General features: G+C 40.0%; 1 protein-coding gene across 4 annotated transcripts in view; it reads left to right on the forward strand.

Annotated features, from left to right (window-relative positions):
- Nucleotides 1-15,721, forward strand: part of DCLK1 (doublecortin like kinase 1) — an 82,217-nt gene that overhangs the window by 1,072 nt on the left and 65,424 nt on the right. For all 4 annotated transcript variants that reach the window (XM_061628415.1, XM_061628417.1, XM_061628416.1 and 1 more), the window contains exon 2: nucleotides 7,450-7,838. In XM_061628415.1, coding sequence (XP_061484399.1) covers nucleotides 7,463-7,838 — 376 coding nt within the window. In that variant the 5' untranslated portion in view covers nucleotides 7,450-7,462. The remainder of the gene's footprint in view (nucleotides 1-7,449; nucleotides 7,839-15,721) is intronic.

Below are 15,721 nucleotides of genomic sequence, written 5' to 3' on the forward strand. Positions count from 1 at the left end.
CGGTTTGGGCTAGGCAGATGGGCTACTCCTGGACGCTTTCCTTCCTGCCTCGTCAAATGTGGGGCCGGTGCTCGGCAATTTTTGCATCATTTTGGGCTGCTTAGCGACAGCGGAGACGGTGAGGGGGAGGTTCCCTCTCTGCCAAGGGGAGAAGGTGCCTGTCATTGTGTGAAAGCAAAGCCTCCTGCGTGAAGCAAATGGCCACATTTTTTTTTTTAAAAAAACCCCTTTTTCTCTTCGCTTTCTCTTTTAATTTGCCTCGTTCGGCCACAAGCACCCATGTACAAGGGCCACTCTATATTCTACTTAAAAATAAATAAATGATAATCCTGATATGTATGCCCAGCTCCGTCGAGCCATGCTGGAGGAGAGAGTGTTATTTTATGCATTGATAGCTGCAGCATTTTTAAAAAACGTGCAGGCTGAGGAAAACGTGCCCATCTGCTAATGTGGGGGCAGATGGTGACACCTCTCTTCTGGAGAAAAAAAAATAGGCGAAAGATGGCCAGGGTGATTCTCTTTTGGCCATAAAGTCTGTCATTTGTGCATCTTGGTGGTCCACGTGGCTTTATTATAATATATTAATTGCTTGCACTACATTTTAAAAGGTGCTTTAAAAAAGCCATTATGTAACTTGAGTATGGTGGCTTTTCTAGTGGCTGCCTAAACTGAGCCTATTGTTCAGTTTTCTCTGAAAGGTTTGTTACTGATTTGTGATATGTATTTGGGGCTGTGCTTGATTGCTTTGTGGAACTATCCTCCCATGTTTGCAATATGTGCACTTTTCCTGTATTAGATGTATATGGTATGAACTGTAGGGCATGAAGGTCTTAGCTGGGCGTGTTCAATTATACAGCAGCCTGTGATTAGAGTCTCCAATGTGATTTATTGCCTACAGATTTTAATTCTTGCACTGTCACCTTTAAACCACTTACTCTGGGCTAGATTTGTTGTGGTCTATGGATCTTCTATGGATTAAATGGCTGGAGGGCTGTGGCCTATTTCTCATGATGGGCCCACTGATTTAGGAGTGACACGGCCATGTTGTCATAGAAAAGAACCTCATTTCTATTTTAAAGGTTCCTATTCAAATTAAATTATTGGGAGAGAGTACCTCCTAAATTTTCTTCTTTGTTTTTTTGTAATTTTTTGATTGAACCTAAACTCTAATCCTCTGCAGTATCCTGCTACTTACCCCACCACATTTAAACAATGCAATCAAGCACACATTTTCAAATGCAAGGCTGTTTGGCCTTACATGTAAATACTTGGATGGTGTTGGGTTGTTCTGCATAAATCTGCAGATTGGATTTAAAATCAACTTTCCTTTGAAAATTCAGGTGTCTGATCTTGGGCCTAAATTGGTCTTCACAAATGCCATGTCATGGTTGCTACTAGACATAATCATCTGTGATTAGATAGGATCTTGGACTTGTAGCTCTATTTTTGTAAACAAATGTGTTCAATAACTTGCAAATTTGCTCATTTGACAATCATGGGATATCCATGCCAAGCAGTCATGAACAGCAAGCTACTTTGTAAGAAGTCTTGAATAACAGCCCTGCCTATTCTGTACAAAGTTTTCAGGAGGCGTATGTTCAGCTCTGAAGCCCATAAGCACACATTTGAAGACCGCCATGCAGTGATGGCTGCTAGTTTTAAGTGGCTTTAAAAAGTCTCTAGCAAATTCATGGAGGATAGGCCTATTGGTAGCTATTAGTCATAATAGGTAAATGGAACCTACATGTTCAGGAGCAGTGTACCTTTGGATGTAACATGCTGGGGAGCTCCAGCAGGGGAGAGCTGTTGCTTTCATGTCTTGCTTGAAAGTTTCCCAGAAGCACCTGGCTAGTCACTACCAAATGCTAGACTTGAGCCTTCTCCATGCATTATACCCAAGAAAGGGTCTATGTGTTGAAAGGACGGTGGGGTCATGATGTTGGATCCACACTTAATGTTGCTCAGCTCCCCAACCCCACTACTCAGTGTCCAAACATTGAGCATGGACGTCTGTAGTGGGCAAGACTACACACGCAGATATTTGCATGCAGCTTCCATGCTGCAGACATCCATGTTGTTACATACATAGCTATTGGAGGGTGAGGCCAGTGGCATCCCCGTCTCTTGAGTGTATATATCCCCCCTTCATGTGGATAATGATAAACATGGCTTAGGTGGGGCTGTGATCTGATCCAGCAGTGCTATACTTGTGCTCCTAATTTACCCGTATGCTAAAAGTTCAGGTGGAATACATGCACCATTCTATTCCATCAGTTTGTCTCAATGGGAGAGATGGGAAACAGGGCTGACATCACCTTTGCCACAAGACCACTCCATCAGGCACCTCATACCCCTGAACTGTTTCTGTGACAGTTGGCCATGATCAGAACTACAATTTAAGAACTGGTGCCTGAGCTTGCTTTTTTTGTCTTCCCTCTATGTCCCTTTCCCCTTGTGTGCCATGTTTTTAGGTTGTAAGCCTGTGGGTAGGGACTGTCTTGTTTTAACTGATTGTATATCAGTCACTGGGAGCCTTTTGGGTTAAAGAGCAAGGTGAAAATACTCCAAATGAATAAGGCATACATAGCTTTAAACCTGGGCCCAAGGCACTGTTGGTACATTTTCAATGTTTAAAAAAGTAGTTTTGAGCAGAATGATGTGGAAGCATGTCCTGTTGAAATGGAGGTTCCCCAAATAGTGATTCCTTCTGTTCTGTCTCCACCCCCTTGCCCCACCAATGAAGAGCTGTCACCTAATGATTAGTGATTAGGCTGCCGGGTTTGGCTATTTTCCCTTCTTTATGGGAAATCAATGTGATGCAGAAGCCACTTTTAAATTAGTTTTGTATCGTTCTGCTATAAATAACATTTGCTGTGTTTTGTTTTTGCAACTTTTTAAAAAAGCTGCAAATCTAGACTGTAAATGAAATTATATCCCTAGATTTATTTATTTTAGTTTTTAAAAGCAAGGCTTTATGCAGTTGTAAAGATGGCATTCTCAACATGTATTCTTTATTACACATTAAACTTTCCCCCAGGATATAAAGCAGTTGCATCGTTTTAAGAAAGGTACTATATTAGGAATGTGAATGTTTCAGTTTCACAGAATGTTTAAAAATTTTCACATTATTTTTGCTTTATAATTGTCCTGTATGTTTTGCATGAGTTAACTCGTATTATGATTCTGAATTTGTCCATTGGGCTGCAGTTTATACCAATCTGAGTTATTACAATTGCTTCTCTTTCCAAAGTAAAAGTACCAAGACAGGCTAACATTTTTTTGAGATTTAAAAATAAAATATTAGCCAATATACAGGCCTTTTTATTATAAACATGATCCTCTAGTGCCTCTTTTGCATCCTCCAGCTTTATCCTGTGTTTGTCTACTCAACAGTAAATTCATTGGATTTAGGCCCTATGTATTTATGCAGCAGAATCAAGTGCTGAGATTTTTCTGGATTATACCACTTCAGGTTGCAGGTGAGGAACTCCATGTCTGAATGAATTCCCACACACCTCCTAAAAATAAATACAGTAGGGCCCCACTTTACAGTGCTTCACTAATGTGGCAGTCTCAATTAGATGCAATTAGACAAAAGCCCCAGTCATATGGTGCTTGTTCCGCTTTTATGGCGGTTTTCAGGCGTCGCATGCCATTCTATTCAATGAGTTCCGCTTTTCGGCGGTTTTTGCTTTTCCATGGGGGTCCGGAACGTAACTCGCGTTATGAGTGGGTCCCTACTGTATAGAGCATTCAGTGCACCAGGGAGAAGGATTCAGCTTAGACTTTACCCTGGCATGGTATTTTTGCAGATGGTGTTTTTTCTGTGGAGGTGACATGACTTCCCCACCTGTTGCCTCAAGTGGTACAGTCCAGAAAAAGATTTAGCACTTGACACTGTTGCATATGTAGCTGGGCTCAACTTCCTAGAACAATAGGTTTGTTTATTTATTACATTTATATCCTATCTTTCCTCCAATGAGCTCAAAGTGTATGGGTGACTATAGAAGATAGCTATGATCTTACACCAAATCTGACTATTGGTCCACCTCACTCATTTGTGGAACTCCTTCACTAAAGAAGTTGACCTGCAACCAATGCTTTCTTTCTTTTCCAAATGAAGAAATAAAAAATGTATTTTATTGTTATTGTTCTTATAGTTAATTAGATGTATATAGCTGCCCATCAATAAATATTTCTAGGGCAGCTTACTGCAGAAATATTTAAAAGATAATACACAATAATAATTTAAAAAATCGATAAGAAAAACTTCCTTGCACAGAGGCAGCTTTTTTAAAAAAATATTAAAGCCCAGATTTAAAACACAACTTAAAAGGCTAGGTGAATAAAAAGGTCTTCATCCATCATTGAAAAGAACATAAAACTATATGAGCCTCTCTAGAGAGCTGTTCCATAGCAGAGATGCTATAATTGAAAACGTTCCCTTATTGGCATATTGTTATATTTTACCTTGGGTTTTTTTGGGGGGGGGGTATTTTAACTTGCTTTTGTAAACTGCCCTGGAATCCCTGGGGAAGAGCAAAACATAAAATGTAAAATAAAAGCAAATTAAACTCATGTAGATTCTAAATCCAAGATGAAAGGCCATAAGTCAGAGGTACAGCATCTGCTTTGCATGCAGAAGGCCCCAAGTTCAACCCCTGGCATCTCCAGGTAGGACTGGGAATGCCTCTAGTCTGAAATCCTGGAGAACTGCTCCCACTCGGCATAGACAATATTGGGTTAGATGGATCAAAGGTCTGACTTGGGATAAGTAGCAGTCCATGTAAATTTGACCATCTCATGTTTGCTCTCTTAGATCTCCGCCATTAATCAAATTAGATTGTGCTATGGGTGCTGATTTAAAGCAGGGATGGGAAATCTCAGGCCCAGGGGGTCATCCAGGCCTCTCTAACTGGCCATTGGGGTTCTCATGAGACCATGCACCCTCCCCAGCCCTGCTTGCGAATTGAGGGGCAGGGTTTGGTTTGACTAGAATGCATCCATAAATTCTGATCATGCTTTTTGCTTGCCTGGATAATGAGGGTGGGCAAGTACATTTAGCTATTACCCTACTGTACAAAGATAAAAATTACATTCATTGTTCTGCCCATTTCTGCCTCTGGCCGCATCCATCACTGGCATATGGTCCTGAGAAAGGAATGCAGCCCTCAGGCAGAAAATGGTTCCCCATCCCTGGTTTAAAGAAAAAGACAGTCATAGAACAACAGTAGGCTATAGGAGGTTCATGGTACATATACACATCCCACTGTTTCCTTCAATTCTATATTTTGGTGTGGGGAACCTGTGGCCTTTCAGATGTTGGACTACAACTCCTGTCATAGGAATATAGGAAGCTGCCTTATGCACAGTCGAACCACTGGTCTATCTAGCTCAGTGTTGTCTATACGCTAACTGGCAGTGGCTCTTTCAGACAGGGAACTCTCCAATCCATTCCTAGATGCAAAGCAGATGCTCTACCACTGAGCTACCTGACCATTGGCCATACTGACAGGGGCTGATGGGAGTTGGAGTCCAATGGCATCTAGAGGGTCACAGTTTTCCCTCAATAACTAGTTTCCTTCTGAGTGGACATGCATAGGACTGCACTGTAGGCCTATTGTAAAAGAATGCCAGCAAATAGGAAGAATGGTTCAATCTGTCCATGGGTAAAATCCATTACTCTTCTTCTGCACATGATTTCACTGCTCTTGTGCATGTTTTGTGGGACTATGGCAGGAAACCTCACTGCTAGATTGTACCCCATTTTATTAATACCACTTGTGTAAAGCAGTTATGGAGAGGAAACACAGGACTCTTACTCTAAAGTGTTTGTAAATATTCTGAAGTGTTGGCTCTTCGGCAGGCAACAGCACTCGCAGTTCACCAAATGACAACCTGATTGTTGATTGTTGAACTTGATTGTGGTCAGATTTGGGGTTTTCCACACAATTGAAAAAACTGAACAAAAGACGTTCCATTTAGTTTGCTGTACTTCTGATCACATGGCAAAAGCATGTTACTCTAAATATGCCCACATATAATGGACTGGGTTGCCTAACCTTGCTGGGGGAGGAGGGGAATAATTGAAAGTGGCAGAGAGTATAATATGCCTGAGAAGGACAGCACACATTTTTTCAAATTAAGTTGAAAAAAGGAGCTTCAGAAAATGGTGGGACATTATTGCAAGGTGAGTATGTAGCATTATCTGTGGGGGGTGCTCTTCCCATCCCCATTCGTAAGATGCTGCATGTGTAAGAGCATTGAATGCACTAGCTTGAGAAAGACTTGAAAAACTCACACTTTCTTGGTGATGAAGTTATGCTTGGAAGTTTGGGAAAGTGTGACATCCCCTTAACAAAATCATTACCCCGGGAAATAAGTCTGGGGCCACATAACACATGAGTAAAACCTATGGTTTGATTGTGCTACAAATTGATTACTTCTGTGGATCCTTAGCTAACAGTGAGGAGCTTATGTCCTTTGTAGTATGCTTGATAGTCTCATTTAGCAAGAATCTCCACCACCGATGCAGAGATAATCCAACAAAAAAGACATGTGCATGTGTTTGGGAGGCAGGGCAGAATTATTTTTGAAAACAAGAACAAGATGTTGGTTGTTAATCCATAGTTAAAGAATGACCATCCACTCTGTTTATACGTGCAAACTATCTAAAATGTGTTATGCTAGCCTACTGATTAGCTGGTATCTTTTGCCCATACCTTTTTATAGTAAGCAAAAGTCTCTTACATGGGCTACATAATGTTCATTCTGCACTTGCAAGAAATTGATCTCTTAATGTGATAGCACCTATTCTCTGGAATGCTCTGCCTTTTGATATTAGGCATCCACCTTTGTGTTATTTGATGCCTTTGTTTAGGCAACCCTACCCAGATATGTAGGATGGTATTCAACTAACTTTCTGTGCTAGTACTAGAGTTAGTACTACTGGAAAAGTGTTACCTCCCACACATGCTCTTTACCATCCCCAAATCTGCTCTGAAGGGTTGGGGGAACCTCCAAAACAGAACTGGAGGACATGCCGGGGAGGAGAGGAGGAGAATGTTCTGTTGCTCAAAGAAAAAACCTTGTGCTGATGAAACAATTGCCTTAGTGCTATGTTAAATATAACCTGTAATTTTATTATGTACATTTAAAAATGTGTCAATTTCATCTGTATTTCAGTAATTTTGTTATATCTGTTTTAAAAATCTGTTTGTACTGTTATTTTTAATGAATATTTTATAACATTTTATTTACACCACGTAGAGATATATTTGTTATTATTAAGCAGTATCTAAATCTTGTTAAATAATTCATTGAAAGAATTGAGTGAATTTAAGTTGGTTGTAGCAGAGCACCAAACCACTGGTGTTCTAATATGACAGCTGCATAATTATAATGCATGTTGATCAGTTTTTCCTGTGTGTGTTCTCTTTCCCCTTACAGATTAACTTTCAAGATGTCCTTTGGGAGAGATATGGAGCTGGAACACTTTGATGAGCGTGATAAAGCACAGCGGTACAGCCGAGGGTCACGGGTGAATGGCCTGCCTAGCCCCACCCACAGTGCCCATTGCAGCTTCTACCGAACCCGCACACTGCAGACCCTCAGCTCTGAGAAGAAAGCCAAGAAAGTCCGCTTCTATCGCAATGGGGACCGGTATTTCAAAGGGATTGTATATGCCATCTCTCCCGACCGGTTTAGATCTTTTGAGGCCCTGCTGGCTGATCTGACCCGGACTCTCTCTGATAATGTCAATCTGCCCCAGGGTGTAAGAACTATCTACACTATTGATGGAGTAAAGAAGATCACCACCTTAGACCAACTGGTGGAAGGTCAGTATTAAACAAGTGGGACAGACAAGTGGTACCAGCAAAAAAAATGTTGCAGCGTCGAGTGCTCCTGTTCCAGTTAGCTAGCCATGCACTCATTTGATTTTCCATTCTCTTCTCCTCCCACCCCTCTCCCTGGCAACAGGCAGTTAGCATTCTGTGCCCACTAAGCATGCTTGGTCCTCACTGGGCTGCTTTGTAGCTACCTTCCACTTAGGAGGGCTTTCCCTGCCTGTTTCTGCAAACCTTGGGATTCTTCCAAGTCTGCTGATACCTTCTGCTTGTGTGTATGTGTGTGTGTGTGCATGCGCCATTTTGGCTCGACCCTCTTGCCTGAACATCAGAAATGGGAGGAGCAAGTGGGAGAAAACATGTTCAGTTTGGAGAAATTGTAGGAGATATTGAAATGAAAAGATAAAAGTGAGGTGTGAGTTAAGAGTGTTTTTAAATAATGGATTTTGGATGTCTGGCATGCTGAATTAGCCTGCTGGTCACCCATAAACTCTGCTTAATCTAGAAGTGTCCTAAAATAGTCTTTTATTGCTTAAGGTTAGCTTAAGCAAGGTTATAGCTTAAGGTGTCCTTGCTCTCACATTGGTCTGCAAAGATACAGAGGATATGCACAGGATCAGATCCGTCTGTCTTCTTGTGGGCTTTAGAATATTTCAGTACTTAAATTTGAGAGTTAGATTTAGGAATAGGCTAGGTATAGTAATCTTCCCAACATCCTCTTAAAGAATGATTCAAATAATAACTTCAGCTTTCACATAATAGCCTTCTTAAGGCTGCAATCTGGGAGTAAGCCCCATTCAGTTCAATAGGGCTTACTTCTGAGTAGACATGGCTTGGATTGTGAGGTAAAGGTTCTTGCAACGTATTGGTGTTTGGCATCCTTTACGTATTAGTATGATGAAGAAAACCATCCAGGTTTTTAAAAAACAAAATGAAATATAACTGTATTTGAATGTTCGTTCATACAATTTCTTTCTCTCTTGCCTTGGTCTATTTTGATTTTTCTCATGTTTTTAAAATACCTTTATCTCTCATCAATAAGTTTCTGATTTTGTGTACTCACTCACTCTCTCTCTGTCTCGCTCGCTCGCTCACACGCACGGATGCACGCACGCACACTAAAATTTCACTGAATTGATCGGTCACACATCAATGAATTTATAGATTACCCATCAATAGGTATTTCGAAGGTGATTACCTTGCTGAAATAGGTAAACAGATTTTTCCCCAATGATTTAAATGATAAATTGTTCCCTGGAACCTTACCTTGGCTTTACCTTCTATTGTGCTGAGGCAGTTCATCAGGCTTGTGAATCCCAGTGAATGACACCACTGGTCCCTTTTCTTCAGGAACTATTCCTAGGTGTAGCACAATGGCACCAGTATTCTACATACCTCAGTTGATTTATCTGTACGGCTTACTTAGGGCAAGGAGAGGATGAGGCAAAGCATCTGACTGTTGATTCTGCAGGAGTTAAAGTAGGCTGTCCCTCCTGATATTGGTATAGTGTTGGAACTGGAAAACAATTTGACTTGAGTTTTAAAGCAGCCCCCTAAAAATCCTGGGAACTGCAGTTTTCCCCTCACAGAACTACAATTCCCAGCACCATTAACAAACTACAGTCCCAGGATTCTTTGAAGTGGGGAAATGTGCTTTTAATGTATGGTGTGTACACAGCCTGATACTATTCAGGTAGTCAGGGTTCATGCTATGTCCTGTTTTATATTGAGTCAGACTGTTAATTGTGCCAACTGAGTAGTCTCTCTCCTCCTGACAATCAGTGGCTCTCCAAGGAGGTGTGTTGATGTTTCCCCAGATCTGCTGCATGTGATCACTTTAACCTGGATGTGGCAAGGACTATATTCTACCACAATGCTAAGGCTCCTCATCTGTACAAACATGTTTAATTGTTTGCACAGGATGTGTTATGTCAATTTGTTCAGGTTCAGAATTTCTTGACCAGTGGATAGAAAAGAGAAGGAAAAGGTCTGGCTAAGGAGTAGATGTTGGAGAACAAAAGCCATGAGGATTGAGATTCGCTCATATTTTATTTGTTCCCCACTCTTATTCAGAAGAGGCCAGAACACTTTGCACATAGCTCCCAGGTCACCTTCCATCCATCTAGTATTCAAGATTTATTTATTTATTGCATTTATATCCCATCTTTTATCCAAGGAGCTCAAGATGGTATACATGATTCTCTCGCCTCCTCATTTAATCCCCACAACAACCCTGCAAGGTAGGTCAGGCTGAGAGGCAGTGCCTGGCCCAAGGTCATCCAGTGAGCTTCATGGCTGAGCCAGGATCTGAACCTTGGTCTCCCAGGTCCTAGTCCAGCACTCTAACCACTATAGTACACTGAGCAATTTGGCTTCAGTAGTAGAATTTCATTTGATCATATTCTGACAATTTGTGCCCAGTCCTTTAGTACAGGGGGTAGAGAACTTGTGGCCCTCAAGATTTTGTTGGACTCCAAATCCCACTTTCCCCAGTCAGCATGGCCAATGGGCAGGGATGATGGGAGCAACATCTGGAGGGCCACAGCTTTTCCCCATCCCTGCTTTGTCAGATACTGCTTTCATTCTTTGTGAGGGTTAGAAACTTGCTTTCAACTATAAAAGCTGAGCTTTTTTGGGAGTCTCATTCTGTGCCCTTATTGAGACTCTGTATTTGCTGCTAATTAAGATCCCTTGGTATAACATGAATAAAAGCACTTGTCTTCATGGGCACTTTGTTCCCTGGGGCTAATTGTTAGACTGGGATTTAATTTTGTTCTTAAATGCTTGCTGGCATTTTCAAAGTGCAGAGCTACTGCCAAGGTATTGCCTGGACTACCCCTTGAGTTCTTTCTTTGTATGCAGGTCAATTTTCCAAGTCACTTTAGAGGAAGACAGAATACAAGTTGCATGAATGCAGGTGTTTTGTAGAAAGGGCAGCTTGTGTATTTGTAGGGTAAGAAATACACTAACAGCAGGTAAGTAGCAAACCATATTATCAAGCTTTCTGGGACAAGCAACTGATAGTCCCAGCTCCATTTGCTTCCCAAGGTATGGCCTTCAAGCTACATGATACAGCAGCTAGGCTGAAGTGAAAGAGGTCCAGTCCGTGCCTGAGTGAGACATGGCCTGGGCACCCTATGCATTTCACCTTGAGTTTTCTGATAGGAGAAAGGTGAGATAGAACAGTAATAAAGAAGAACATCCTGTAAAATTGTGCATTCCATGAAAAGGCAAACTTTTCTTTTTGAACTGGAAAATAATGGGTTGGGGGGGGTGCTTTGGAAATAAGCAGGCCAAAACACGAAAAGGTCCAGAAAGGGCTCGGAGGTACATGATGCAGTTCTACTGGTGAAGCTAAACTAGTATGACCCTGTAGGCCAAGTGTGGCAAACCTTTGGCCCTCCAGATGTTGCTGAACTACTATTTCAGCCCCAGCCAGCATGGCCATTGGCCAGAGATGATGGCAGTTGTAGTTCAGCAACATCTGGAGGGGCAAAAGCTCCCCACACCTGCTGTGGGCTGCCTAGGTGGGTCTTGGAGAAAAGGTGGGATATAAATGCAGCAAGTAAGTAAATAATGCATGGGCATCATAGCCCTATTAGCCATTCCATCTGCTGTGTTCCCAACATGTGAGGGGGGAGTTGGGTATTCTTGCTGCCCCCCATCGTGTTCCCATGCTCCTCCCCAAACCTGCCCTGCACATGTCGGGGCTGAATGTTCAGAGGCAGCTCTACTTGTGGAAGCTACTTGTACATTTTAGAGCTCTGATTGCACAGGTTCTTAAACTGGGGAGGAGGAAGCCTCTGTGAGCTGAGCTGGGTCCTCGCTGCAGATGTTCAGTCCCAACATGTGCTGGGGGTAATCTATTTATTACCTCCCCCCCCAGTACTCTCTTTTTTTTTTTTTTACAATAATTTTTATTCAAATTTTCATAAAACATACAAAACAAAATCATAAAACATTCAAAGACAAAAAACAAAACAAAACAAAAATGATTAAACAAAAAAATAAAATGTTGACTTCCCATTTGTCGCAGATCAAATCAGTTATAGGTCTACAATATATAACAATCCTGTCTCTTAAATTATATTATAAAATCACTTTCCTCCAGTAGTTATCTTAATTAATCATCAAATCTCATAAACATTACTTTATTCTTTCCACAAAAAGTCAAAGAGGTTTCAATTCTTTAAGAAATATATCTATCAATTTTTCTCCTAATAAACATGTCGATTAATCCATCTCGTTAATAATAATAATAATCTTATTGTCATAACCATAGTCCAAATAAACATATCGATTAATCCATCTCATCAAAATCTGTTAGGTCCAATAATTTCAATAGCCATTATTCCATTATCCATATTAATTCCATCTTCCATCTTCAATAGTCCTGTTAAGTCCAGTAATTTCAGTGTCCAATCTTCCATTATCAGTATTCCATAATAATCTTGCTGTCATAGCCATAGTCATATAATAAGAGTCTGATGGGAATTTCCTCTATCCCAAATATTTTCTTGCCATCAATTCTGAATAAGTTGCTGAAATATTGTTGTAAAGTCATATCTGTGTTCTTCTTTTTTACAAAATGCACTGGCTCATCTCTTGAGAGTTTTTCCATTGTCACATGGCTGCAGTTAATTCCATAGATTTTCTCTATATCAAGCTCCATCACGTCATTCCAGTCCAGAAGATTATCCAAGCCATTGATAACTTTATCTCTAATATCTTCATTAATTTCTTCAGAGATAACGTTAAATTCCAAACAGTAGATTTTATTTCTAATATCCATAAACTCCAGATCTTTTTCCAATTCCACATTTGTTCCAATCTCCAGGGCTTGTATCTTCCCTTTATTTTTTCTTTTCTCATCTCTGATCTCATTCTCCTCTCTCACAGGATCCCCTATTTCTTTAAGCTCCTGCGTCATTTTGCTCAGTTCAATTTTCAGCTCCTTACTGCCCTGTCGCAGGGTTTGTTTCATTATCTCAATCTCATCCATTATTTTCTGAAACATAATTACTTCCAGATTCTCAGCCACTTTCTTGATTGCCATTTTTAAAACCACGAAAACAAAACAAAAATAAAGAAGAACCACTTCTTATTTCAGCAACAATTGGGTTAATATTCTAGGCTTGATGACATCACAGTATAAACAGAGCAGCCTGCCTTATCTCTCTATGTTCAAGAACACAAAACAAATTTAGTTCTCAGCATCAAAACAGTTAGTGGCGTCGTGAAGAAGCAGATTCGTCAAAATAAAATAGACCAAAAAGAGAATAGTCCCAGACAATATAATGTTCCTCGGAATAGAAATCCCTCTTCTGTTTATATCTTTAGAATGCACTTCCAGGACAGCTTTTTGCAATAGAAACAGAGATAAGCTGTTAATTTCGTGAATAACAGAGACGAGTTATAGCTCACCCAGAAGTTCTTTAAAGCTGATTCATTTGACAAATCTCTTTTTGCTGCAACAATTTAAACCAAGTAAAAAAAATAATAGAAAGAAGGGTGCTTGCCTGTTAGTCCGTTTTCTCTTTGAAGAAAAGATAAACGTATCGCATTAATCAGATAGAGCTTGTTCGGAAGTCCGTCCGGCATTGCTGGCTGGACCTTTTCTCATAAATTAATGAAATCCAGTCCTCCCAACAAAAACAGGCTTTTGAGGTTGATCTCTACGTTTCTCCCTGCCCGGGAGAAATTTCATCAGTCAAAAAAAAATGTTCTGACTGATTTATATCTGAATAAGCTTCTTTTGAGGCAGGAGTCCGTCTCAAAAGCAGGCACAAGCGAAGTCACCCTTCCCGGAAGTCCCCCCCCAGTACTCTCTTTTGACAGAAACGGGAGGATATAAAAATGACAGATATTTAAGTCTCTCTGTACACTTCAGATGAGCTTATCTGGATGTAAGCCCCATTGAACGTGTGTGACTTAACTTCTGAATAGAAATACATAGTATTTGGGATTATTAAGTCAAAAGAGAAATATGTATGTTTAAAATACGACATGAGGTCTGTTTTCTTCATACACTTTAGATGGGGAGGCTGGGTTGGTGTGTGTCTGTTTTCTCCACAGCTTTAAACATGTTGGGGATTTTTAATCTGTAAGGAAAATCATTGCTGGCTGCATCTCAAAATGAGTGTTAGCTTGGCCTTCCCCAAAACTTTTCTGAACCAAAGTTTTTGAAGGTGAAACTGGGTTTCTCCACACTTGGGCTTATAAGCAAAGATGAAACTGCCTCTCTGAACCTTCAGGAAAACTCTTGAACGTTCAACCCCCAACTCAAAGATTTTGCTTTCTTTGGCCCTCTCCCTTTGATAGTACCTTATTCAAGTTAGGCTGCTGGCTTCTTAGAAGTGATTTAGATTCTGATAAAACCAATACTTATTTTACAGTCACAAAGCCAAGGTTTAAGGTTTTAAAACATGCATCAGTGTAATGATTCTCTCTAAAATCCCTGGAAGATGTAATGACTCTTCTTGCTGATTATTATGCTTGGATCTGTGGACAGATCAAATGGGTTCCAGAGAAAAGCCTTTTTCCAACATTCATACGTATGTTTCTAGTTGTCATGTTGCTCTTCTGCTGGCTCCACTTAATTTTGGTTATTCTTAGGGTGTTTTCTGTTTCGCTCCAGTGAACGCACACCATAAGTCTGACTTCCATAGTACTGAAAGAGCGACACTAGGTCTTCAGTCTCAAAATGCTAAAACATGCACATATTTATGTACATACTAATTAAAATAAGCACAGGCAGTTGAATGGTACAACAGAATGTCCATAATTGCAGTAACTCCCCCCAAATTATTGGAAATTCTTGTTCTTTTGTAACATGAAATACATTTTTTTTTTATTGTAAGCTACCTTGAAGACCTTTGTCAGGCCCAAAGGTGGAAAACAAGTCATGGGGGAAAATCACTGTTGCGAAATAATTAAACTCACAACTGCTCAGGGAGGAAATAGTTTGGGTATTGCAGTTTTTGTTTTTATTCTTAATATCAAAAGTTCAATAGAGTTTCACCCTTTTAACATTTAATTGTGCAATTAGAGTTAATGGGGCTAGACCGCAAAATTCTTTTAAAAAAAATTAAGTTAATTTTTGAAACCTGTGATAGAATCTTTTCTGTTCTTGTTGACTAGCTGCCAAAATCAATTTAAAATCCTGGTGTTCAGAGGAAAAAACTAAGTGCAACAGGGTATGGTAATCAAATTAGAATATAATAATTGTGAAACTGATCCACAGCAGTACTTGGTCAGTCATCACCTTGAGAAATAAGAGTACCATAAATGAGCCAGCTGTGAAAATATAAATATTTATTAATTTGTAACTTATCTTGAGAATTCTATTGTTTTAGACAGCAAAGCATAAATCTGCTTTATCCTGAGTCAGACTGTTCTTTCTTTCTTTGTCCACTATTGTCTACTCTGCAAGGTTTTAGGCAAGGGTCTTGTTTCCTAGTAACTGCCTGAGACCACCTTTAACAGGTGATTCCTGAGACGTTTTCCATGCAAAGCTCTGACACTGTCTGTGCCTCTTTGTCACGTTTATGTTTGATTTTTCTAAATATGTAAGGAGAAACTGTCCTAAAGCTTTAACTTTTAACTGTCCCCAGCTTTAATGCTGTTTGTCAATAGTCTATTAGAATTTAAAGGAACAAGTTCTACAAAACTAGAAGTCAATTTTTGGGCTACTCAAATGGAACATATATTTAAAAAAAATGAAATGGATTTTTCTGAGTACATTTCACAAGCTGGCAGTTCATGGTAATGTTCTTTCTCCTTCCACATTCTTATTTTACTTTTTGTGTTTTTTTAACTGATGCTGTAAGTTTATTTGATTTATTATTTGATTTATTATTTGATTTATTTGATTT

The sequence above is a fragment of the Rhineura floridana genome, chromosome 5, assembly GCF_030035675.1.
Source record: "Rhineura floridana isolate rRhiFlo1 chromosome 5, rRhiFlo1.hap2, whole genome shotgun sequence".
Taxonomy (NCBI): Eukaryota; Metazoa; Chordata; class Lepidosauria; order Squamata; family Rhineuridae; genus Rhineura; species Rhineura floridana.